This window comes from Semicossyphus pulcher, unplaced genomic scaffold, assembly GCF_022749685.1.
Source record: "Semicossyphus pulcher isolate SPU_LCO1_2020_fin unplaced genomic scaffold, fSemPul1.0.p SCAF_27, whole genome shotgun sequence".
Classification (NCBI taxonomy): domain Eukaryota; kingdom Metazoa; phylum Chordata; class Actinopteri; order Labriformes; family Labridae; genus Semicossyphus; species Semicossyphus pulcher.
Window position 1 is genome coordinate 5155984 of NW_027211701.1, and position 24883 is coordinate 5180866.

Consider the following 24883-nt stretch of genomic DNA (forward strand, 5'->3'; position numbering starts at 1 on the left):
AAATGAAACAAATTCCACGCTCAGATGAAGGCAAACAGTCTAAAAAGGAAAGCGAGGACAATTAAATGAGTTAGAACCATGTCAAAGGGAGCCAGCTGGTTAAATTGGGAAGAGTGCTCTCGTAATTACCGATTATCGCCAGTGGGAGGCGCTCATGAGCACAAAATTTGAGATCTTCGTGATCGTATCTTTAAGGTGAAATATCTTTTCTTTTAATCGGACATCATAAAAAAAAATTAATAATTTTAATTAATCATTAAGCATGTCCCGGACTGTGTTAATCAAAAAACAAATTTCTTTCTAGCATTTATTTTATCAGAAATAATTCTGTTAATGTTATTTTCCATAAAAAAATGTTAGTGACATTACGTGCACAAATTGGCATGGCACAGGATTGAAGCTGGTGAAAAGATTTGATTCATTGACATTTTTCTGACACTGACTCTTTTGTCCGCTAACAGTCTATGAGGAACTTTTTGTCACTGAAGCATAAGGGTTAAAAAAATAAATCAGAACTGACTTTTACACCTTTATATGGTTAAAAGAAGTTAATTTGCATCTCCCATAATACAACATAACAGCTTTGTATTTTGAGAGCCTCCGTCATATAAAGGCCTTCATCTTTATTCTTGCCTGCCGTGCTTTCTGTTTAGTGTTAAGTCCACACTGACGTCATTTTCTCCATTAGAGCCACAGCCAACATTAAAAAAAATCACAAGTGGAGATCTTGTGAAACTGATGTAATGTCCTGTTAAAAACACAGCAACAGTAAAGCAGTGCTACTTATGAGCAAAACAGCAGAGTGTTGGGAGGCCAAGTTGAGCAAAATCTTTATTGACCGAGAAGAGCAATCACAAATGATGATAGAATATACAACCCCACCAGCATGCCAGCGTTTTCATAGAAACTGTACAATGTGAAGGAATGTATGGAGCAGGAAGTACATCATTACCAGATAAAACAAACAAAAAGTTTTACATCCATATGTTCTTGTACAGTACGAGTTGAGTTCAATTTAATGTTTTAGTCAGTTGTGTTAAAACCCTCTGCCGCTCTCATTAAATATTGAGTGTGTGTTTCTCTTGTAGTGTCATCTGACCCTTCCTTTCACTGCTTTCTCTCTGTGAGGGTTAGAAGGCTGAAGGGAGGCCTGGTCAGTTTTCTCTTTTCACTCAGTGTCTGGCTGTGGGTGAGACCAGACACCGCCGAGGTCTCCGGCAGCAGCAGCAGACGGTGCCTGGCTCAGCCTCCCCCTAACTGGGGCTCTCCTGACTGCAGGCTATGAGTTCTGAACGTGGAGGGCAGAAGGCGTTTTTAAGGGGGAATGATTTACATTAAGGCAAACAGGGGAAACAAATAAAAAAGTATAAATAAGAAATGTTTGATTTTCTCATAGTTAGTGCTAAGGCCTCATGGCTGAAAGGAACAAGAGTGCCGAGATTCATCACTACTGTTTCGCTTGGTTTAGTGTCTTTCTTCAATCATTAACATTCAGCCCCCTCTCATTAAGAGGTAAGTGTATTTATGGGGGCAGTGGGCGTGTGCAGAGTTGTGTCTGAGTAACCTGTATAAACAGTCTCTACTACAACAGGGCTACTGATGAGTTGGTAGCGAGAGTAAGCCCTTCATATACAGGCTACCTGATAGCAAGAGCTGCTCATACACACAAGGCATACTAAAGAAACATTTTAAACATTAATCGATACATAAGGCAGCTTTTTTTTTAACTTGACTCCCTTGTTGACTTTGGCCCCAGTCCCCATTTGAAAAGGGAGTGGGTGAATACATTTAGGGAATGGAGGGAAGCGCCATAGAGCAGATCTGAATGAATTGTTTTTCCAAGGCAGGTATTGGTAATCATATCAAAAGACAGCAAGCGTGTAGGCAAGCAAAGGAATGCTATAGCACAAGTGTGTGTGTGGGGGCGTGTGTGTGTGTGTGTGTGTGCAGGTGGATGTGGTGGGGCCTGCTATGAACACAACAGCTGATTAACAGTGATGTGAATACAGTCACATTATACAACCATTGATACAATTATATAAAAAGGCAAACAAAAGTTGATTGTACAGTTGCTTTTCCACATGTACTTCATACTGAGAGAGGAAGACACCATTCTGGAGAGGTGGAAGGCGGGGTTAATCTCTTCAAGCAGCAAAAAATCTGGGACACAGGACAAATAGAGGGCTAGAGGAAGTAAGGTGCTACATGGCACAGCTGAGTGGGTAAGAGTGGGTGGAGGATGGCAGGTGGGTGAACAGAGGTGGCTGGTGTGCAAACAGTGAAATGTTGGGTAGACGATGGATGGACGGACGGAGGGGGGGTTAGGGGAGACTGCTGCTACTGCTGATGCTACTGCTGCTGTCAGAGAAGTGGGGAAGATGTCAGGGTGTTAAGACAGCGAGGCGGGAACTAAGGCATGAGAGCACGAAATGCATGACAAAGTAAAAACAAAGAAGGCAGAAATGGCGGCGAACACAGGGCAGAGACGGGGTCAGCGGATGAGGAATGCACAGGGCTGGGGGGGGGGGGGGATCTTGACTCCCTCGCCCCCCCAAACACAAAGGCCTCTTTTAGTCTTTCCAGTCTTTCTTGATGTTGAGGTTCCACTCCCAGGACAGGTGGTCATGCTTGTCATCGTCGGTGAACTTGGATTTGATGACGTAGTTGCCGCGGGCCAGCACGCCTTTAGGAGCCTCCTCCATCGTGGTGAGGAAGTCGTATTCAGCTGGACGAGGCCCGTAGCTGCCCACCATGTAGTCCGATTTATCAACTGTTGAGTAATAAGTAAGAACAGACAACTTGGTTAGAGTGAAAAAGGAACTGGCACATAAATGTGTCTCTGCTATAGATATTGGATTGGTGTTATGGGCCTATCAAAGATAGAAAAGTATTGTCAAATAAGATTCCCAAAGAGAAAACATTTTTTACAGACCAGATACATATTGGTCCAATTCATTCTGATGCTAACTTATACGCTAATAAGCGTTGTAAGACAAGCTTCCACTCCTATGGATAAAGTTAGAGACCAAAGCTTGACAGCTTTACGTGTAGATTTACTGAAACACATATATACTTTATTTTTTTATTTATTTCTATTTTTTAGGTTAAGTTTTACCCAATTTCCCTCCTTCCATCCCCCCTTTCTTCCTCCTTCATTCTCCCTGTTTTTTTCCCAACCAATAGGCTTGCACATTCAAGGAGAATGGTCCTGTCACTCGACTGATAAGTGTAACTCAAACCACTGCTGACAACGGCCCTGATGAAGAGCTAATATGATCCAACCCGCTGGTTATTTTAATATATATATATAAAGGCTTTTCAATTCTACAAAATGCCTTGGATGTTTTTTGAAGTTGCATTTTACATTTTTGATTGAGTTATTTTTTTCACCCATGCTATCACAGATGAATTAACCACAGCAAACCTGCAGCAACCAAAGAGCACCTGTATTACTGTGAATACTACGTAGACTCCGCACCGGTTCTACTCTGTTGTCTTCGCACATTACTGGGATTTCTGCTCAAGGTAGCTCAAGTTTTCCCACAAAATGTTTAATGACTTTTATCTGACTATGGAAACATTTTTCAAATTCACCATCATTATGTGATACTGGGAAAATGTAAAAGTAAATAGTGCTGAAATACACTGAAATTTAGATGGACTAAATTATGACAGAGAAACAACTACATTTTTAGGGAGAGCAAAAGCTAAATTCTAAATTCTAGACATCGCAGGAAACAAAGATAATAACTTTGTAACACTAAGTGTTTAGAGGCAGAGCTGTTGTGTTTATTATTTCATTATTTCAACAGGTCAACAGAAAGTGTTCACTCACTCTTCATTCCTTTCCTGTATGTCTGCTGCACATACTTCAGCCCTGAAACTATCTCCCTGTTCACCTGAGGAGACACAAACATTGTTAAAGACCACAACATCACAAGCAGAACATGGGTAATAATCATGGCATCAAATGAACAAGGACTCGTGTGAAGCGTCTTAAAATGTCACAAGTTGGAACAAAAAAAACCTGTATCCTGTTTTGCATTTAATCAGTTTTGTTGATGGAGGTATCAGAAAAAAATGTGTCACTCCTCTTTTGCCACTTTTACCATTACTGTCCTGCTCCTGTCCCGTACTGAAAAAAATCTATGTCATGACATGATACATAATACTTCCCGAGATTAGTCTGTGTCATGTGACTATGACCCATATTTTCTTTATGCAGCTCGAGCTACAGCAGCTCTTACCTTAAAGCTGATCTTTATTTTGTATTCAACTCCCTCCTGCAGGATGAAGGCCTGCTTCTTAAAGGCTTCCAGGTCTCCTGTTGCAAACCAAAAGAAAAAAAGGCACAGACATTAATATTTAGTGGATCATATGATGCTGATCATGACCTTATGGAGAAATCAGGAGCAAACAAACAATACAGAGTCTGATCTCTTTCCAACTTCAGTTTGAAGGATTTTTTCTCCCCATCATATCAGCCGTTCATTCTCCCAGATGTTTCAAACGGCTTCACACTATTGAGGATGACCTCTCCAAGTCTGAGAGAAATTTGCAATTCTGTTAAGTGTTTAAACCTCTGGGCCAAAGCCACCATCCAATACTCTTAGTTGGCATATCAAATTTAAAGCTTGTTCAGCCTTTGACATATTGTCAGCCATTAGTAACAAGAAACCCTGCCATCACCACGTATAAAGCACTTTATGGAGAAGCTTGCATTACAAGAAATGCTCTGATCCTGTGTGATGTTTTTATCCAATTATACATTAGCATCGTGCAACAGATTTGAAGATATGTTTATCACCATCATACAAATGATGTACCAAAACACATCACGTAAAGATGTGCAAAATTGCTGCCCGATAGAACCTTTTACCATTGCCACAGTTGTCAAGCAGTGCATAACAAGGGAGGGACAAAAATCTGGAATACGGCAGACGTTGTGGCCCAAAATACATGATCTGGATGCAGATGACATAGCCCCAACATTATAACTACAAAGATGCAAGCAAGGACAAACCTTGCTAGCAAACACATTGTCTAGGCTTTATCCTAGACCAAGGTAGCAAAACTAGAGATGACGCCAACCAACCAGAAGGAGCAGAGCTAGCAAATGTACCTTCAAAGCAACGGCGGAATAGATGCAGACATTCAAGCTTGAAAAGCCCAAAAAATACCTTAAAGCAGGGCATGCTTAAAGCTCCTATGAGGTACTTTCAGCCTGTGTCGATTTTGGCGCCCCCGGTGGACAAAGAAGTACCTATTATCTCTTTGCTGATCTTGTCCTGTCCATGTGTAAGGGGTGTTTTCTCCTCTCCACATTTTGTCCAAATATGGTGATATCAATTCGATGGCAACTCACTTATAATATACAGTCTATGAGCTGTATTTTATTAAAACATCTAAAAATATATATATATATAATATATAAATTAAAATTATAATGGAGTTAGGATGATTTTTTTAACGTTTGCCAACCCCTTGCTTTTATCCAGTTACCCTCTCTCATCCTAATAAAATCCCTCCTGGCTCTAAAAACGGTGACTATGTAGACTTCTTATACACAGGCTATGCTTGTGACCCCATAAAAGTCTTATCTGGCAGTCTCCTCAGTGATGACCAGCATGTTGATAGTCATTGGCCTGAAGTGTGGGGTTCCTGCAAAACAGGCTTTTGTTTTTTTCATGTCCCTGCTGATCTGAGCATGTGCCGTCTCCTGGCTGGGGGTCATTCTGTTACCCTCGAGGCAATAATTCAAGAGCGCAGAACTCCAGCAGTAGATGGATCTGGCATACTGAATCTGCACTGAATACTTTACTGGTAGTGATCTAACTCACTGACTGAGGCTGCATGACTCATCTTTTACTGTAACTTCACAAACAACCCACATACCTGCTTACAATTACAAAGTCTCTAAACCAGATTAAAATATTTGTGCTGTATTAAATTGTGTTGTAGGAAGGGTTGTCAATGTGTGTTTTAAAAAGAACATACAGTATGATTTTATATACTGTATGTCCAACCTATATAATATAGAATGTAGGTCTGTATGGTCTGTTATTATCAAGAGTAACCGACAAATCTAAAGTAATTGCAAGGTGCTTCTACAGATATGTTAAAATTTGTTCTTTTTTTATTATTTAATTGGTGGAAATCAAGCTTTAAACTTCATACTACTTAATGTTTTTAATGTTTGGACGTCAGTTTTGTACCGTAGCTGACTTCCTAACTTGCCTGATATATAGAACATAAGTAGAGTGGGTGTACAAAGGCTGAATGAGAACCAGCATGTCTTCTCTACTTTAAAGAGAGGCCTCTAACCTTTCCGTTTCTGTCTCTGCAGGGCTCTTTTTCCAACATCAGTCACACTAAAGTACCTTACAGACATGTTGATGACTGTGTCTGACTTGTCACATCTTGATGGTTTTTCAACTAAGTGGAGATACATACATCAATGTGACAAAAACCTTTTGAAGCAATAATTTGTGAATTTTTCATCAGAGACTATCTGATAGATGAAGGTATAGGAGAATAAATACTGATGCAAATGCTGTAAGTCAGACGGATAATTTTAGCATCCAATGATGGTATGAATTAGTGTTGCACGGTACACCTAAATTTGGATACTTTTTCAATACTTTTTATCCAAAACAGTTCGGTATTTGAATTTCTCAACGTTCGGTACTTGTTGTAGGTAAAATGTGGCTCTGGCGTATGTGACAGAGAGTAGCATGTTCTGGGATGAGAGGATAAAATATTAGTACCTGCATCTCCACTAGGCTGTAGTATTAGTGAGGTATGCAAGTCAGACTGTTTATGGACGGGTAGACGCCTGTCATTCCTCTACGTTTATGCAGCATTAGTCTCAGCTACGATTGAGAGAGAGAGCTAATGCCACTGCCTCAATGTCCACTATTGATGACAACAACAGCAATCTTATGTTAGTCCCTCTCAGCTTGATCCGTTTTTTTGATAGTACTGCAGGTTTGCTGAGAAGTACTCTAGACTCGATTGCCCCCTTAAAAAAGAAGATTATCAAACGACAGAGGCTAGCTCCATGGTATGACTCAGAAACTCGTAACTTGAAGCAAATGTGGCGATCCACCAAAACAGAAGAGTCTCATTTAATCTGGCAAAATGGTCTTAATAAATACAGGAAGGCCCTACGGTATGCTCGAGGTGTGTACTACTCCTCCCTCATAGAAGAAAATAAAAACAATCCCAGGTACCTTTTCAGCAATGTAGCCAGGCTGACAGAGAGTCACAGCTCCATTGAGCCAAGTATTCCTATAGGCCTCAGCAGTGATGATTTCATGAGCTTCTTTAATGACAAAATCCTAAAGATTAGAGACAAAATTTGTAACCTCCTGCCGTTAACTGGTGCAGATGTATCTTTGGAAACTGCTCAAAAACCTGATGTTTACCTTGACTGTTTTTCTCCTTCCTGAGCTAAATTCTCTGATATCTTCATCTAAACCATCAACCTGTCTTTTAGACCCGATTCCAACCAAGCTGACTTTCCAAGTCTTTCCCTCAATTACCACTTCTTTACTAGATATGATCAATATGTCTTTATCGACTGGCTATGTACCCCAGTCTTTTAAACAAGCTGTAATTAAGCCACTTCTTAAAAAGCCTACCCTAGATTCAGGCACCTTAGCTAACTATAGACCTATATCTAACCTTCCTTTTATCTCAAAGATCCTTGAGAAACAAGTCGCTAATCAATTATGTGACTTTCTTCATAACAATAGTTTATTTGAGGACTTTCAGTCAGGATTTAGAGTCCACCACAGCACTGAGACAGCACTTGTGCGAGTTTCAAATGATCTATTTACTGCTTCAGACAGAGGACTTCTCTCTGTACTCGCCCTGTTAGATCTTAGTGCTGCTTTCGACACGATAGACCATCACATCCTGTTACAGAGACTAGAACATTTAATTGGCATTACAGGATCTGCACTAAGTTGGTTTAAATCCTATTTATCAGATCGATCTCAGTTTGTTAATGTTCATGATGTGTCCTCTATGCACACCAAAGTCAGTCATGGAGTTCAACAAGGTTCTGTGCTCGGACCGATTCTTTTTACCTTATATATGCTTCCTCTGGGTAATATCATGAGGAAACACTCCATTAATTTTCATTGTTACGCAGATGATACTCAATTATACTTATCTATGAAGCCAGACGAAAACAATCAGCTATCTAAACTAGAAGCATGCCTTAAGGAAAAAGATCTGGATGACTAGAAACTTTCTGCTACTTAAATCAGACAAAACTGAAGTTATTGTGCTCGGCCCAAAACACCTTAGAGACTCTTTCTCTAATGATATAACTGCCCTAGATGGCATCAGCCTGGCATCCAGCACTACTGTTAGGAATCTGGGAGTTCTATTTGATCAGGATATGTCCTTCATCTCCCACATAAAACAAATATCAAGGACAGCCTTCTTTCATCTTTGCAACATAGCAAAAATCAGACACATCTTGTCTCAAAACGATGCAGAAAAACTAGTCCAAGCATTCGTTACTTCCAGGTTGGATTATTGTAACTCGTTACTATCAGGCTGCCCTAATAAGTCACTAAAAACTCTTCAGCTGGTACGAAATGCTGCAGCACGTGTGCTGACAAGAACTAGGAAGAGAGATCACATCTCTCCTGTATTAGCCTCTCTGCACTGGCTTCCTGTAAAATCTAGAATAGAATTTAAAATCCTTCTTCTTACTTACAAAGCTCTTAATGGTCAGGCACCATCATATCTTAAAGAGCTCATAGTGCCATATTACCACTCTAGAACATTGCGCTCCCAGGATGCAGGCCTGCTTGTGGTACCTAAAGTCTCTAAGAGTAGTGTTGGAGGTAGAGCCTTCAATTACCAGGCCCCCCTCCTCTGGAACAATCTATCAGTCAAGGTCCGGGAGGCAGACACCCTCTCTTCTTTTAAGAGCAGACTTAAAAAAAAAAAAACTGCATCTCCTTCTATCCCATTTCTTCGGCCCATCCAGTCGAGGCAGATGGCTGTTGAACATGAGTCTGGTTCTGCTCAAGGTTTCTGTCGTTAAAAGGAAGTTTTTCCTTGCCAATGTGCCGAATATTGCTAAGTGCTACTCATGGTGATTCATGCTGGGCCTCTCTTTAAATAACATAACAAAGAGTTGGTCTAGACCTGCTCTTTTTGTAAAGTGTCTCGAGATAACTCTGGTTATGATTTGGCGCTATACAAATAAAATTTGATTTGATTTGATTTGATTCATCTTCCGAAAACATACAGTACCTCCTCACCCCGTACTGGTGAACATAACGAGCTGCCTAAGTCTCCGGTGGGACTACTTGGCTTACAAAGCCAATGCTGATGGCGAACCCACTGACTTATCAGCAGCTGTATGCTAAGGTTTTACAAAACAGTGTCGGGAGGAAACACTTCAAACCTCGCTAAGCACCTCATAACAGACCGCCAGACCTCTCCAAGGAATACAAACCACGACAGGTTAGCATATAAGCTAGCTGTCTAGCCAGCAAATAGGATGGTGATGAGCTGTGTGTCAATATCGGCAGCATGCATCATTAATAGCGTGACAAGCATATTAGAAAGTTCCAAAAGAACAAATATATCCTTTTGGGTATCATTTGTGTGCTTTTAAATGCTCAAATAACGCAGGGCTACTAGCTGACTTTACATGTCACTTCTAGTATGGTGGAATTGAAACATCAGACAGAAGGCCCAGCAAAAGATGAAACTGCAGTTAGAAGTTTTAAGTGTTCTGAATATTTTGATCCAGCAAAAAACATTTTTTGGGGACTGGTCCGGTAATCTCACAGTGTTACACATCGTTAATAAAATGTGAATTCCAAAATGTGACCAACCCTTGTGGACATCCTGTTTCTGATCCATTAGGTATTGAGTATCAAACCAGTATCCTTTCAGTTTCGTTATCGTGACAACACTAACATGAACATAATAATATTTTTTCTGGATATGTTGTACTTTTCTAATAGTGAATTCCAATGTTGAATACTTTTTAGAGAATGAAAATGGAACAATTTAAACCTTTATGGGCTTTCTAACTTCAAACTTTGACCTGTTCTCATGTTATTTACAGTCTTATTAATGTTTATCAGAGAAAGTAGGAGAATCAGGAGTGCTGCAGGAAAGAGAAGACACAGGACAGAATGTTCTGGATGGATTTAAATTTAGGCCAGCTGGGGTGCGAGCAGCTACAGAGGCGGAGATCCTAACCGCTAGACGGTCTAAAGTACATTTTTACAGTCATGAGCCAAACAGAAAAAAGATTTCAGTCTATCTACCTCCTCTTAGTGAATCCATATTCATTAATAGCATGCCCAGAACAAATTCAAGCCTTCACAGATGGATCTGTTCGTACTGTTGGATCTAATTTGAGCTTCAAACTCAACAACCTGTCAAATTTATATAAGGGCATCAATATTACTTAAAGTTACATCCTTTCTTATAAAAGACAAAACTCACCTTGCAGGTCCAGGATCAGGGGGTTTGGGGCGGTTTCACAGACCAGACACATCTGGGTCACTTGGACATTGGGAGCAGCAGGATCTGAAACAGGATCATGCAGAGGACTTAGACCAGGCTGCTTACATTAACAGGAGTCCAGCAAATGATGCGTGTCCCTTCACAAGCAGCTGTCTAAGTTAGCGGGCTCAGGAGAACCGAAATCAGGACAGCTCTGCTGTAGTTGGGGCAACTTCTGCCTTAATTAGACTTGCGTGTATTTTCAGTCCCACTGAAGCTGCCTTTTCTCTTCACTGAGACACCACACTGACCCATCAGGGGTTTAACAAACTTGAAACTAATATGTCACAGGTTGCCATTATTGCTTGTTGATCACAGGATAAAGACAATATGTATTGCATCCTAGCCCTTCATTAATCATTTGCCAGTGTCGGTGCTGTTTACATCTGCAGGAAGATGATACTATGGAAGAAGAGATACACCCCTTTATATCACTGGACCACAACCTCTGTGTGATGTCTCGCATTCTCCTTGCAAACCCTGATCAGTCGATCATTTTAAGGCTTCAAGTCTATTTATCTTCCTTCCCAGTAATTGTGTGCTTGGCTCTTAATGCTGCTAAGCCATAGGTGACTAAGTTCTATTCCTGAATTCATGTTGGACATATTTAGGCACAGTATGGGAAATATGATAGACACAGACGCAGGACTAAAGCTGCTGCTGCTCTGCAAATGTGCGTCTTTTGCTACTCAGACTGTATAGACTTTGCTTTAGACTGTTAAGCTAGAGTATAAAACGGGTTATTAATGTAAGCATTAATCTAATGCTATATAAACTTAATATGTTGACTCTTCTCTCATCCAAAGCTGCTATACTTTACACATGCGGCTGGCGCTGGCGCTGCACGGTTTTGACTGAACCTGAACGGTCCTCCATTCAGCGCTAATGGAAGAGGGGACTTCCTGTGATCTCTCATAAAATAAAAGCCGTTTTGTTTCTGATGGAAATGTTAAAAGCGCTGAGTTACAACCACTATGTCCTTTTTTCATCATGTCCTGCCTTCTGCACCTCTCGCCTAAAACCAACAGAGTATTTCCAGAAGGCGAGAACGCATCTGACAAAACCTTTCGGAAGACTGCCAGATCACCTGAGAGTTTTCAGTGAAACTCAGCTTATTTTCTATTTATTAATGAGTAAACTGAATGTATATATGTATTCTTCTTTTATTCCAGTTTGCCGTGGGCAACGTAGATTTACGATACCGAAGTCATCCCAACCTCAGATGCTCGTATAAGTGAGTTCAGATATGATGATTTGCTGCAGTTCCTTTTAATGATTTTTATTGATTTAGGATGTTCTGCATTAAGTCCTTTTACTGTTAATACTTTCATGTAATTTCAATTAAATGTCTTATTAGATTAGCAAATATAGTAGCCAAAACATTTTCTGCCAATCAATTGACTAATTGTTTCAGCTTCACTTGTACATTTTCTGTTTCTAGTTTCTAGTTACTAATTTCATCAATGTTGTAAATAGGAAAATATTTCCCTCTGAAATGTTGTTGACTGCCTCCCTTCTCGTAACCCTTTAACTCACTTCCCTCCTCCTCTTCAAATGGATGTAATGATTTTTTTAACCCATTTGGTAAATTTGGCTATTAATTAACTCGCGTATAATAGACATTTTTCCCAAATGAACAGCAATAACAGGAAAATGCATAGATTCCTGTCAAATAAGGTAACACAGACTTATTGCCCTTTTTATACACGGATCGATTATGCTGTCGTGTGTTGCAAGCCCCCAAAGGCCCATCCTGAGCCAGGAAATTTATGAAATCAATGAAAAATTATGACAATTTAGAACATACTTTTTACCATATTATGTTCTAGGTCAACCAAAAGTACCAGCTAGTAGTTTATTTATAGGAAATGCTTGCAATTCCAAGCACTATTTCAATACTGAGACAATTTTAGCCCTTCTCTTATGTGGATCACACATTAAATGCAGTTAATACCTAAAGCCCAATCTGTCCCTCTGCGTCTTTCTTCATTTTCACGCACACACACACGCACACACACACACACACACACACACACACACACACACACACACACACACACACACACACACACACACACACACACACACACACACACACACACACACACACACACACACACACACACACACACAGAGATAGAGTGCATTACCAGCCTCAGCGGTGTCACGGCCAAGAAGCGCTTCTTTATATTTGCGTAGGCTCTCATCATCCTTATCCAGGTCGTGGATCTCTTTCACTGACTTCTGGGCAGGTGGCTTGTAGTTCACCTGCTCTTGCTCCTCATTTTCGGCGGCGATGGCTGCTAGCTGCTCCGCAGTCACCTCATCCTCAGCCATGTCTGGGGACAGAGTGGGAAGGAATAGCGGGTTAATGGCACAAAACGGTTTAGAAAAATGAAAATAACTATTTTAAATGAACAGCATGCAGGGAATTCTTTTCCCAAAGGATCCTTGCCTCCAGGGGAAGACGTTGTAAATTGTGGCACAAACAGATGACCAGAAGAGAGGAACGCTAAAAGAAAGAATCCGGCCTACTGGATCAGAGGCAGCTGTGGTGAGCGACTGTGAGGTTGTGCTGATAAGGTGGCCGCTGCAGCCTCTATCTTAATGCTGCTGCCGATGACCAAACTGTAGCTGCAGTGTGATATCACCTTAACACATTTCTCTGAAATAACATCATCACCAGTAGGAGAGTCATGTACGAGGCCTAATGCATCACATGATTAAAAAACAGTAAAGCTCTGTGGTAGTCCAATGGTAACACTATGCTGTTTGACAGCACAGTAGCTATGAACCTTTGTTGCATTTCCTGTCTGCCTTTCCTATCCAATCCAGGTAAAAAAAATAAAAAAAGCAATACTTTTTTTTCAGAAACATGCGGAATATTTATATGTATATTTATGTATGCAGCTGTGGCTCAGTGGTGTAGTCGGAAGGTTGGTGTTATCTAATATACATATTTGTCTAGAAAACTCCAAGATGTATCTGTATTTCTGTATTCCCCTATGGCAGGGCCGAACCTTGCTAAGAAAGGTTAGTGTTGGAAGAAATCCCTTTGCTGAAACATAATAAGTAACAAAAGCAGGAAGAGCTGTGTTTACACCAAAAGAGTTGACATTCATGTTGAGGCCATCCCACCCAAAACACCACACAGGCACAACAGGCCTTCAATCCCTTGTTAAACTTCAGCAAGACAGTGTTCACGGTTGAGTTGTCATGACTTGTGTCCAGGCTTTAAAGTCACATTCTCCTACACATGCTTAGTGTTTGTTGTTTGTGTCTAATCACGCCAGTGGAGCAAAGTTACTGTAAAGAAATATAGCAACATCGTATGGTCTGCTACACCAGGAGAAACCTAATCAGTGGCTTTGTGTAGAAAAACAATTTGCAGTAATAAGGAAAAACCCGCAGTGAGTGAATTAAGGATGCAAACTCTGTTTGGGTGTCTAATCCTTCATATGCAGCGTTACAGTTGGCCTGAACACATGGCACTGTAGACATGGAGAAAGCAGATACATCAGAACTAAGACATTTTACATTTAGCTGCAGCTGACACCATCAACAGATTCATCGATTAGTAGAAACAATACAAATTCACAATACAAAACAAAACAATATTGATCATCACTTAAATCATTTTTTAAACAAAAATAATGAGAATGCTTTTTATATTTTGGTTGCAGATAGACTGTATTTGAGAACTGGACATAGCCACAATAACGTCACCCTATAGTTTTTGGTCTACCGTTTTGAAGCCTCTAGTCTGGCATTTTAGCATCGCCATCATGTTTTTTGGAGCCAGAAGTGACCATATTTGGACTTCTTAGGGAGCCTTAAGGCTTATGGTCCATAGGATCTAGAATTCTGGTCAAAACAATGCATGTAAGACATCACATAGTGGTTCAATATATTGTGATAGGCCTTGAAATGTATTTTCTAAATCACAATCTATTTATTGAAAAGAAATCATAAACAAATAAAAAAAAAACTTAGAAGCACAATATTCAATATTAAAATACCTGTTAAACTATAAAGTTGTGGTGCTAATTTACAACTATCTTAATAGTTGTACAACCCATAACATTTTTAATTCAAATCAAAGATTTTGATTATTCTAGAAAATATAGCCTAAGTACTGAAATGTTGGGACAGTGCACTCATTTTACTTCCATCTATCCCATACAGTTATAAGCCATGTAATATTAGTTACCTTCTAGGGCTTATGTTACACAACAACAGCAACCACTGAGGGATTTAAATACTTTCCACAACGACCCTAAACCACAGGGCTTAGTGCTGAAGTGATTGAGAATGTTGTAAAACATGACAGCAGGCCTGCACAACCGCATGTACATTACAAAATGTGGAAGGAGGCAACTGCATCTTTGAATATTTTGAGTTATAATAACTTTTACTCACAATAGTCCTGACAACATCTGTAAGGGCTGTTGTGATTACCATTATACAGATTCCACCTTCTGGTATGAAGCATACCTCTGCCCCGGTCTCTCCTCTGACCTGCCCAAACTAGCAGCCATCAGAGGAATGTATATGCAAGCAGTAAAGAAGCAAACTCTGTGGACTGAGGTGCATTGCACTGTAGCCAAAAATGTGCCTGAGCACAGTCTTAAAAGTACTCAAAATTTTCATTGGTCATCTTTACTATTTTACCAATATGCACACAAGTTCAAGGTGACTATTACATGTTCTAATGCTCTAATAGTGGCACTATGATCAAATCTCTTTTTATATAAAAATCTAAGGTGCATATACTGATTACATTATAATATGTTTAGTGGAGGCAAGTTCCCTGTTACCTCTGGCCAATTAAAAAGTGACTTATAAAAATTATTTTAAGAATATTTAAAAAAACAAAAACTGCATTAAAGGAGTCCAGATTGTTTTTACTGAAAATTTGCTTTGATGAATATTGCACTCCATGGTTTTGCATAACAAAATCGTAATTCTGCAGGAGATCAAATTTGTATCAAGGGTGTTTGTAAAGACAGGACAGGCTCTGGTGGGGGAGGGGGCTTCACAGTGAAGGCATTATGTAACTGCTGGCATTAAACTCTCTGTCACTGTGGTGAAAAATCAAGAAGTTCCTCTTCCCTTCTTTTTAGGTGGAAGGCTTCCTGTGCATGGCTGCAAAAGAAGGGAGTAGGTATTAAAGAGAGATGTTTATGATTTGCTTTATTGGACATAACTTTGGATTAGAAAGTGCAATTCTTCTTCTTCTATAGTTCAAATGGGTTCAAAGTCGCAAACTTTAAATTGTAGTTAACCAAAAGTAATACATGAGGCCTCATTAAGTGTTAAGCAAAATATAAACATAAAAAAAATCAAGGATTGCACTGGAAGGCCATTTGTCAACCCTACCACACCCAGTTTGAACAAGCAATGTTCTGAAAGCAAATTGCTCCCTGAACAAGACAGGAGGTCTAGCCTCTTGTCTTGTTCATATTGGGAGTTCAAATTCCCATATACAGAGGAAACGACAGGAGTCTCGTTGACTCAACTTTCTTACTAGAGTTTACCTTTCCTGCATGGCCCGGGCTTCCTCTGAGAAAATCAATCGCTGTATTAAACAATAACAAACTGCAGAGAAACATCCCCATCTATTCAGTCGCTTATGGTTCATTCTGGTCTGACACAGACTAAATTTCAGGTAAAACGGAACTGAATGGAAGAGACATAAACAACATACACATTTTTTACCATTATGGTAACACTTTTACATAACTGTTTAAAGGCAAATTCATGTTACATATCACATTTCATAGAAAATAACTATAACAAAATTAAACAGATCTTCCTTGAAAAGTAAACTGCGATGACACGATAGTAGCCTTTCTAAATGCTACTAGATGTAGTGACAACAAGCTGTTTCAAGTTAAGATATCTGTGAAAAAGGCTAACTGCATATACCATAGCGATATTACACTTACTTACAGGTATTGACTGTGGTAGCTAGCTAGCGGTACCACAGTCGGCTTTTCATAGAGCCGGCTAAACAGTCAGCTTTTGACAGCACGCCAGGTTAGCGGCAACACACATCTTAAAAGTTAACTTGCCTGAGTGATTACACTGATTTATAGTCAACAAAGGGGACTAAACTTTTCTTGGCGCCGACCCTCTCATAAAGGGTGGGACTGAGGAGAGACAGACAAGTGGCTAGCTGGTTGGCTGGGAACAATTCAGCAAAGCTAACCAGAGCCTGCGGCTAACATTAGCCAGACAAGTTATCATCAGTTGAAGAAGGGCAGGAGTGAAAAAATAACGGTTTCAACAAAATGCCCCAGTGAGGCTTGTTCTAGAAATCCTGTTAGCAGCTGTTATCAAAACCGAGGCGACTTACCTTTATATTATATGCAGTAGTGATTTCAGGTGCCTGCAGTAAGTGCGTTCGTTGCTCTGCCCTCCTGTGCAAGTATGGCGAACAAGGGAACGGCGCCGCCCCGTGCGTGGCCCGCGCAACACGGTTCCTGGAACAGGTCCGCGCACGTTGCACGTAAGTGACGTGCTATCAGTTACCACGTGACTCAAAAACTGGTTTTATTAGAATGTATTTCATATACATGTGGTTGACAGACAAAACATAAGATGTGACACTCTTTCAACACTCAAACTATAGATAAAAGATTATGGTTACATACAGTGATAAACAGAACTCTTTATCTGCAGTCACTTCCCCTCACTCGCTTTTGACTTTTTTGGGGTCATTGACAAGGATGCCTTAAAAATATTAAAAAGTACTAAAAGTAAAAAGTATTCAGAAGTACATTACAGCTTTCTGTAGACAATGATAAATAACAGACATAAAATTATCCACCCTTATTTCCATCTGTGTGTATTCTTAACTATATCTACTGCTGTTTACCTGCATTTAAATCCTAGATTTGTTTTTCCACAACAAAATAGTGTGGTAAAATCTGGTTTACAATCAATCCAGTTCTTATTACTCCTATTTGTAGGACAATGTTTTAGCATCATTGATGATTATCCTGTTAAGCCATTTAACCAGCCACTTATAATTGGGCTTTCTTAGAATATTTGATCGCTATTTAAGGTGTTTGAACAGCTTAAGCCAGCCTCAATAAAAGGTACAGTTTTTTTTGTTTTTTATTTTTTTTTAAATGGCACCATTCTGTCTTCATTTAGTCACACTTGGATATTATAATTTTTTTTTAAAATGCAGAGACTGTAACAGTAAAGAGCAATGGCACTTTCTATCCAGGAAGTCACATTTCGAAATAAACAAACACCATATGAAAGATTCAATATCATAATTTATGTACAAAATTAATGAAATGTGTTCACATGTCAAGCTTACAGTTCCAAATGACAGAACCATAAACAACATTTAACACTTTTGACATTACATTAAATTCACTGTCAAACCATTGAATTGTGTTCACACGATTTAAAAAAATCATTTTGCTGGTTCAAAGAAAATGTCCATTTGAAGATGGGCACAGGAGCTGTTGGCCTAGGTGAAAAACAAGCTCAAAACATAAAACTGCTCCAGAAAATATGGCTTCAAAAATACTCAGAAAATATTAAAATCAACAAAATAATGGTCCATATACAATAAAATGGGCTCAAAACACAAGTGTAACAAGGTCCGATCCCTCATAAGCAATCAACCAGATTAGAGAAAAAGAAAAAATGGGGGAATGAGCAGCCTCCTGTCGAAGTACTTCTAACTGGTGTCCATCTGAGAAGGAAATATGACAAGGAAATTTTTAAATCATCAACAAATGTTCCAAGTTCAGCAACAATGTTAAACAAATTATAATAATTCCATACAAAGTGAGTGAATACCTTGGCATTGTAAGCATCCAACTGGGCATCTAGCTCCTCAGCAGTTAGTTGGGGTCTTTTTTCTCTTCCTCCTCCTCCTCCACCACCTCCTCTCCCTCTTCCTCGGCCTCTGAAACCTCCACTCCCGCCACCTTGCCTTCTTTCGCTTCTGTCACTCCTTTCACTCCTCTCGCTTCTTTCAAATTTGGGCTGTCCAAGCCTGCTCCGGTCAAACCCTCTGTTTCAACAGAAAAAAACACCATAAAATATTGAGCATCAAAAACAAACCTAAAATAGTTGGGGCGAAGTTGTTCCGCCTCTGAGCCAACATCGGAGTTAGTAACAGAGGCAAAACAGTGTGTAAACTGCAGAGCTGGCAGGACTGTACAGCAGTGTGTGACAAATGACAAAGGTGGCATGAGGACGGAGCTTCATTACGGCGCTGAGGCGGAACCGTGGTGTAGAAAGGGCTAATATTTCTCTCAATATTTTTTTCTCCACATCTGCTAGTCTCCTACTTAAGTTAAAATATACACAAAGACAACACAGTGCAGGAAATCCTTAGCTTGCAGCTGAACGTAAGACACCATGGTCACTGCCGGAATCAGAGAGTAAAATCCTCCTTTTTCCCATAAGTCAATGGTGTGGAACCATTTGCCTTCCATGTGAGAAGTGGAGATAATCTAACAGTTATGAGATGTCTGAAATTAAAAGCAAGTAATGGTCAATAATTGAGATCACGATCAATCATTGACTTTGGAACAGCAACCATTTACTTAACTTTTTCTTTAAAAAGGAGTCTTTCACAGTGTATGTTCTAGAAACAATTTTCAACTAAAATAAATTATATATATATAAATAAATGAATATTAATATAGCCATAGGTAACTCGATGATTGAATTTTAGGTGATTAAACAAATTGGTCGTGTTCCTTTGTGGTGCATACACCACTGTCCAACAACTCTTGCACAGTATTTGTTGTTGCTCCTCGTCAGACTCTTTGAAACCAAAGTGTTTCTAAACAACAGAATTACTTTTACCTTTCTTGTTGACCAAAGGATCTCTCTCTGTCATCTTGGCTCAGACTGAACTACATGCTACTACAGCCTGGCGAGTTAGTGTGGGCGGGGAAAAGGTAATTGGGAAGGGGTGCGCAGGATTTATACCACAGGACAAAACGAGAGCATTATTGCGAAACGGAGTGCGGCAAAATAATCGTTTTAACTCAATTCTCTCTCTTTTTTTGAATACTTGTAAACCAAAAATCGGAATTGAGATTAAAATTTGATTAATTGAGCAGCCCTAACATGTCCAAAACATGCTCTTTAAAACCCAGACAGTAATCATATATCTTCCCTAAGTTAACTGCTGCATTCAGAGTGCATGGGCACTATTTCACAGCTTACCTTTGTACAGGTTGTCTACTCTGTGTGTCGTCCTCTGATGTCACTTGCTGGACTTTCATAGGGCGGCCTAAAGGGAAAAACAGGTTTAACAAGTGTTAGAGCTCCTTGCTTCTAAAGAGACAACCAATATACATCAACGCAAAACTATGCCATTGTAGCACAATACTAAATCCTTACCATCAAGAGGGACGCCGTTATAGTGCTTCATGGCTTTAAGTGCATCTGCCTTATTTTCGAAGTGAACATCTGCAGTTCCTTTACTGCGACCAGATCGGTCGTAATGTACGGACGCTTTGCTTAATTCCCCGAACTCTGCAAACAATTCCTACGGAGAAAACAAGAAACATCAGTCATGCTCACGACAAACTGATGCCAGCTAGATGCATTGGATTCAGTAAACTACCTTGATGTCTGAGTCAGAGACGCCAAAGTCCAGATTGGAAACAAGCAGCTTGCCGTTACTTTCTACACTTCTTTCTGCTCCTGCACTTGGTCCTCTGCGTCCACCGACGTGCTCCTCAAACATGTCATGCTGCCATTTGTCTGGCAACTCTCTGGGCTGTGGAGAGAAAAAGAACACAAAAACTACCTTTAGATTCAATGTAGTCTGAAAAAAATCACAAAGGGCTGACTGGAGATAAGATTCTTGAAGCCATGAATAGGTCACAGCTCTAGGCTATACAAAAGGCTGGATTAAGATGACAACCATGGGGTCAGTATATGTAAGTGAGAAAGCTGACTACTGTTTGTAGCCCGTGCAGTCCTTCAGGTGATTTGAACAAAATGAGTGGCTTTATATAACCAGTGAGTAATTTGTGTCAAGAAAAAAAAAATTGGGAAACAGGCCAGGAGCATCATTCCGTTTTTGATATGGAAAGCCTTTCAAGTTTTGGAAAACTACAAAGGATCTGATGAAAGAACAGCATTTTAGTTCTGTGGGTAATTTTTAACAGCTGTGACTATTGTAAATAAATTAAAATATTACGTCTGTTTATTAAAAATGGTTGGGAAAAATATATGTTAGCACGCTGGTGAGCAGTAGCTAATCCCCCTCACCTTACAAACCAAAGGAACTCTTCAGACTCAAAGCAGCCATCTTGAGCAAAAATCCATCCAAGCAAGTCTCACATGGGTTCATGCTTTCATGGCGCTGACCTCGTTATTGTGTTGTTTCTAGTCAGTGCGGTAACTGCAGAGTTGGGCTGTGAAAACGTATGAATTCATTCAGGCGGGATGGCCATTTGTTTGAGGCGACTAAGGACTTCTAGCTTCTCATCCGCTGCAGCTAACCGTCTCAACTGTTAGAGGAAGTCCAATAATGTACCTACCACGATCGATAAGCCACAAAGAATACATTGTAAAACATTTCGTCACGTTGCGTACATTTCATTCACATTTTAATACGTAACAACTGGTTTTCTTTCATACCCTCGTGTACGGTGTGGATCTGTTGTTTCTCTCACGGTTGAAGTTATTCTGTCGACTCCGCGCCGGCCTCGACGATCCACCGGCCCGACCTGAACTTCCACCCGACCTGTAAGATCCCCCTCCTCCGCTGCCGCCGCCGCCGCCGCCGCCGCCGCCTTTCTTATTCATCTTGATAATGTCGTCCAGGGACATGCTCATTTTGTCAGCCATCGTGGTACTACAGCTTGTAGCTAACGCTGAGGACGAACAAAGAACTTTCGGTGTTGAGACGCGATTGTTTATGAGCTCCTCTCTCCGGTGGCGCGGTGTTGAACTAGCGGAAGTGCGTGCTTAGCAGAAGTGACGATAAAGCTCCGCCCCCCTTTTTTTCCCCTCAAAAAACTTTATTAAAACAGCCAAGATCGCGTTAATTCATTTGACATGTTAGATCCTTGTTGTTGTAATCTATGGCTTTATTAGAGAATATACCTTTGAGAAAATAATGGTCTTTACCTCTCACCTCTTACTAATAAAGTATAAATGAATACAACATAAAATAAGGTACTACCGCTACTTCTACTGCTGCTGCTACTACTACTACTACTACCACTAATAATAATAATAATAATACAAAAATGTGTTAAGAAACATAACAAATTTTCATGTAGCACTCTGATGCTTTGACAAATAAAACTTTCTATCCCATGACGCCTTTGAATAATAAAAAAATATAATATTTAATTAATATTAATAATATAATTTATTTTTAGAGCGCTTTTCAGGACTCAAAGACGCTGTACAATACCCAAAATCAATACCAAAAAAGAACATAGACAAATGTACATACTTCAAACAAGTCAAAATAAAGCAACAGTACAATCACAGATCTAAAGCTAACTTAAAAAGATGAGTTTTCAACAGGGATTTGAAATTTGATGGGTCTGTGCAGGTTTGAATATGACTGGGGTGTGAGTTCCAGAGGGTGGGGGCGGCTATGGAGAAGGCTCCGTCCCCCCAGGTTTCATGCTTGGTTCTGCGAGGTGGGAACAGGAGGTTGGCATGTAAGGAACGTAGGTTACGGGAAGGAGTGTGATGGTGGAGGAGGTCAGTGAGGTAGGAAGGAGCCTGGTGGTGGAGGGCTTTGTGGGTGAGGAGGAGAATTTTGAACTGTATGCGGTAGGGGACGGTGAGCCAATGAAGATGTTGGAGGACGGGGGTGATGTGGTCGCGGGAGCGAGTGCAGATCGAGGAGGATGAGAATGTTGAGGTGGCCGGAATCGGAGGACAGAAGAAGATCATTTGTGATTTTGAGGAGTGCGGTTTCTGTGCTGTGCTGGGGACGGAAGCCGGATTGAAATGGTTCAAAATAAATGTTATTGGTGAGGTGGGTCTTGAGTTAAAGAGCGACAGCACGTTCTAGGATTTTTGACAGAAAGGGGAGGTTGGAGATGGGCCGGAAGTAACACATATTGTCAGGATTGAGTCCAGGTTTCTTCAGGATGGGGGTAACGGCTGCAAGTTTGAGTTTTGTGGGGACTGAACCAGACGTGAGAGAGGAATTAATGATTTTTGTTATGAGTGGGGAAATGGCTGGGAGACAGTTTTTAACCAGGTTGGATGGGATGGGGTCGAGAATACATGTTGAACTTTTCATGCCTGCGGTGATGGAAGAAAGTTCAGCTGGAGTTATGGAGGTGAAGTGAGACAGAGGCTGGGTGTTAAGAGAAGGAGAGGCAGGGGTGGTGGTGTGGATGGCTGTGAGAGTTGTGAAACTTTTATAGATTGTGTCAATTTTTGTCTGGAAAAGGAGAGAAATTCATTGCATTTATCAACTGTTAAGGTGTTGTCACTGGGTTGAAAGAGTTTGTTTATTGTGGAGAAGAGAGTCTTGGGGTTAGTGGAGCCAGAGTGGATAAGGTGGGAGTAGTATTTGGACCGGGGGTGAGTCGAGTGCTTCACTGTATTGTTGTAGGTAGTCCAAGTATGCCTGGTGATGAACTGTTAAACCGGATTTCTTGTAGAGTCTTTCAAGTTGGCGCTTACGGGATTTCATTGTACGGTGTTCAGGGGTGTACCAAGGGGCAGAGTGAGTGAAGGAGACGGTTTTAGTTTTGATGGGGGTTAACTGATTAAGACAGTGGGTGAGAGTATTATTATAGTGGGATTAGAGTTCTGAGGGGCTATCAGACTGGAACGATGGGGAGGCAGTGGTGAGACTGGTAATTGAGGCAGAAAGAGCTGGGGGGGAGATTGATTTTATATTTCTGAAGGAGATATTGCATTTTTGTTTAAGGGCAGGAGGAGGGATATCAATGTCCATGGTTACAGCCAGATGATCTGAGATGTAGAGGTTGTGACTTTCCAGGTGATGAATTTGAAGACCGGTAGAACAGACTAAGTCCACGGTGTGTCCATGGCTGTGGGTGGGAAAGTTTACGTGCTGGGTAAAATTGAGGCAGTGAAGCAGGTCCATGAATTAATTGGCAGATTTGCAGTTGGTGTCATCGATATGGAAGTTAAAATCACAGAGGAGAAGGAAACATGTAAATTACTTAACAGGTACAGACTGCTCCTTTTGTAGAAAGTCATGTGAAAATGTTTCACATTTGTTTCTGTACAGCAAAATTTGGGGCAAAAATTGTACTGCACGTCTAAACATATTCCACTGAAGTTTTGTTTTCTGTTTTAAGGATGTTTTTCTTTGATGTATGGAGGAAATATTTCATAATAATTGGATGGATGGATAGATATTTGCCTTCTTAGGTCACGTGATAAAGTTCTTACATTCAAAATATGTTTCACGAAATACGAAAAGAGCAAACCCTCTCCTGCGATTTAACTGTCTGGGACTGTTCACATTTGGTATGACGCATCTGTCCTGGGTGATTCAATCAGAAGTGGACAGCTCTAAGCAGTGGTGTGCACCGGGGGGGGGCCCCCTCATGGCCCAATTGTTGAAAAACGCGTGCTAAAGTGCCCTCTTGGGAGCCAAAATGCGAGTTAAAGTGCCCTCTTGGAAGGCAAAACATGCTCTAAAGGGCACTCTTAGGAGCCAAAACGCACGCTAAAGTGCTCTCCTGGGAGCCAAAACGCACGTTAAAGTGCACTCTTAGGAGCCAAAACACATGCTAAAGTGCCCTCTTGGGAGCCAAAACACATGCTAAAGTGCCCTCTTGGGAGCCAAAACACATGCTAAAGTGCCCTCCTGGTTGGCAAAACGCACTTAACTGCCCGCTTGGCTGGTTAAAACATGATAAACTGCCCTCTTGGGTGGCAAAAACGCGAGCTAAAGTGCCCTCTTGGAAGGCAAAAACGCGTGCTAAAGTGCCCTCTTGGGAGGCAAAACGTGTGCTAAAGTGCCCTCTTGGGTGGAAAAAACGCTAAACTCCAGAAGACTATTAGGACCAAGAGATACTATGAAACATTACTGTTGCAATGACTTTTATGTTGGGCCCTTTTGATCTATATTGAGCCAGAACTATATCTCACAGAACCAGTTTGGATTATCTGGTGCTAGTATGGTGTTAAAATGCACTAGAATACAGGAAGACCCCCAGATCCCCTAGGGATTTATTTATTTATTTCTGTGTTCTTCACAGTCCAACGTTGAATCTACACAGTTCTCGTGGATGCTGATCCTAACTACATACTAACTTCAGTAGTCTGTCTAGTTAGTCTGTTTTAAGGCTTTATAATGTTCCATTTGTATAACATA

General features: G+C 40.5%; 2 protein-coding genes across 2 annotated transcripts; both read right to left on the minus strand.

Moving 5' to 3' along the window:
• Positions 1-818: 818 nt before the first annotated feature.
• LOC138604984 (rho GDP-dissociation inhibitor 1-like) lies at positions 819-16997 on the minus strand. The gene is made up of 6 exons (XM_069677037.1): positions 16910-16997; positions 12702-12890; positions 10492-10575; positions 4248-4324; positions 3836-3899; positions 819-2770 (listed from the first exon to the last, which is right to left on the minus strand). Exons 2-6 carry the CDS (start codon positions 12886-12888, stop codon positions 2571-2573), a joined length of 612 nt encoding a protein of 203 aa, XP_069533138.1. The 5' UTR covers positions 12889-12890; positions 16910-16997; the 3' UTR covers positions 819-2570.
• An 823-nt stretch (positions 16998-17820) lies between these two features.
• Positions 17821-21491, minus strand: LOC138605007 (aly/REF export factor 2-like). The gene is made up of 6 exons (XM_069677078.1): positions 21190-21491; positions 20165-20320; positions 19939-20086; positions 19762-19828; positions 18376-18592; positions 17821-18268 (listed from the first exon to the last, which is right to left on the minus strand). Exons 1-6 carry the CDS (start codon positions 21397-21399, stop codon positions 18254-18256), a joined length of 813 nt encoding a protein of 270 aa, XP_069533179.1. The 5' UTR covers positions 21400-21491; the 3' UTR covers positions 17821-18253.
• Between the last annotated feature and the right edge of the window lie 3392 nt (positions 21492-24883).

What these genes read in the sequence shown, in the direction of transcription:
- LOC138604984 (XM_069677037.1), bottom strand. Translation starts at nt 12,888, where the DNA reads ATGGCTGAGGATGAGGTGACTGCGGAGCAGCTAGCAGCCATCGCCGCC. An exon ending in CCTGATCCTGGACCTGCAAG is followed by an intron (nt 4,325 to 10,491) that starts GTGAGTTTTGTC and finishes GGTTTGCAACAG; the next exon opens with GAGACCTGGAAGCCTTTAAG. An exon ending in ATACAGGAAAGGAATGAAGA is followed by an intron (nt 2,771 to 3,835) that starts GTGAGTGAACAC and finishes ATTACTCAACAG; the next exon opens with TTGATAAATCGGACTACATG.
- LOC138605007 (XM_069677078.1), bottom strand. Translation starts at nt 21,399, where the DNA reads ATGGCTGACAAAATGAGCATGTCCCTGGACGACATTATCAAGATGAAT. An exon ending in GATCCACACCGTACACGAGG is followed by an intron (nt 20,321 to 21,189) that starts GTATGAAAGAAA and finishes TTCTCTCCACAG; the next exon opens with CCCAGAGAGTTGCCAGACAA. An exon ending in TAACGGCGTCCCTCTTGATG is followed by an intron (nt 19,829 to 19,938) that starts GTAAGGATTTAG and finishes TTTTCCCTTTAG; the next exon opens with GCCGCCCTATGAAAGTCCAG.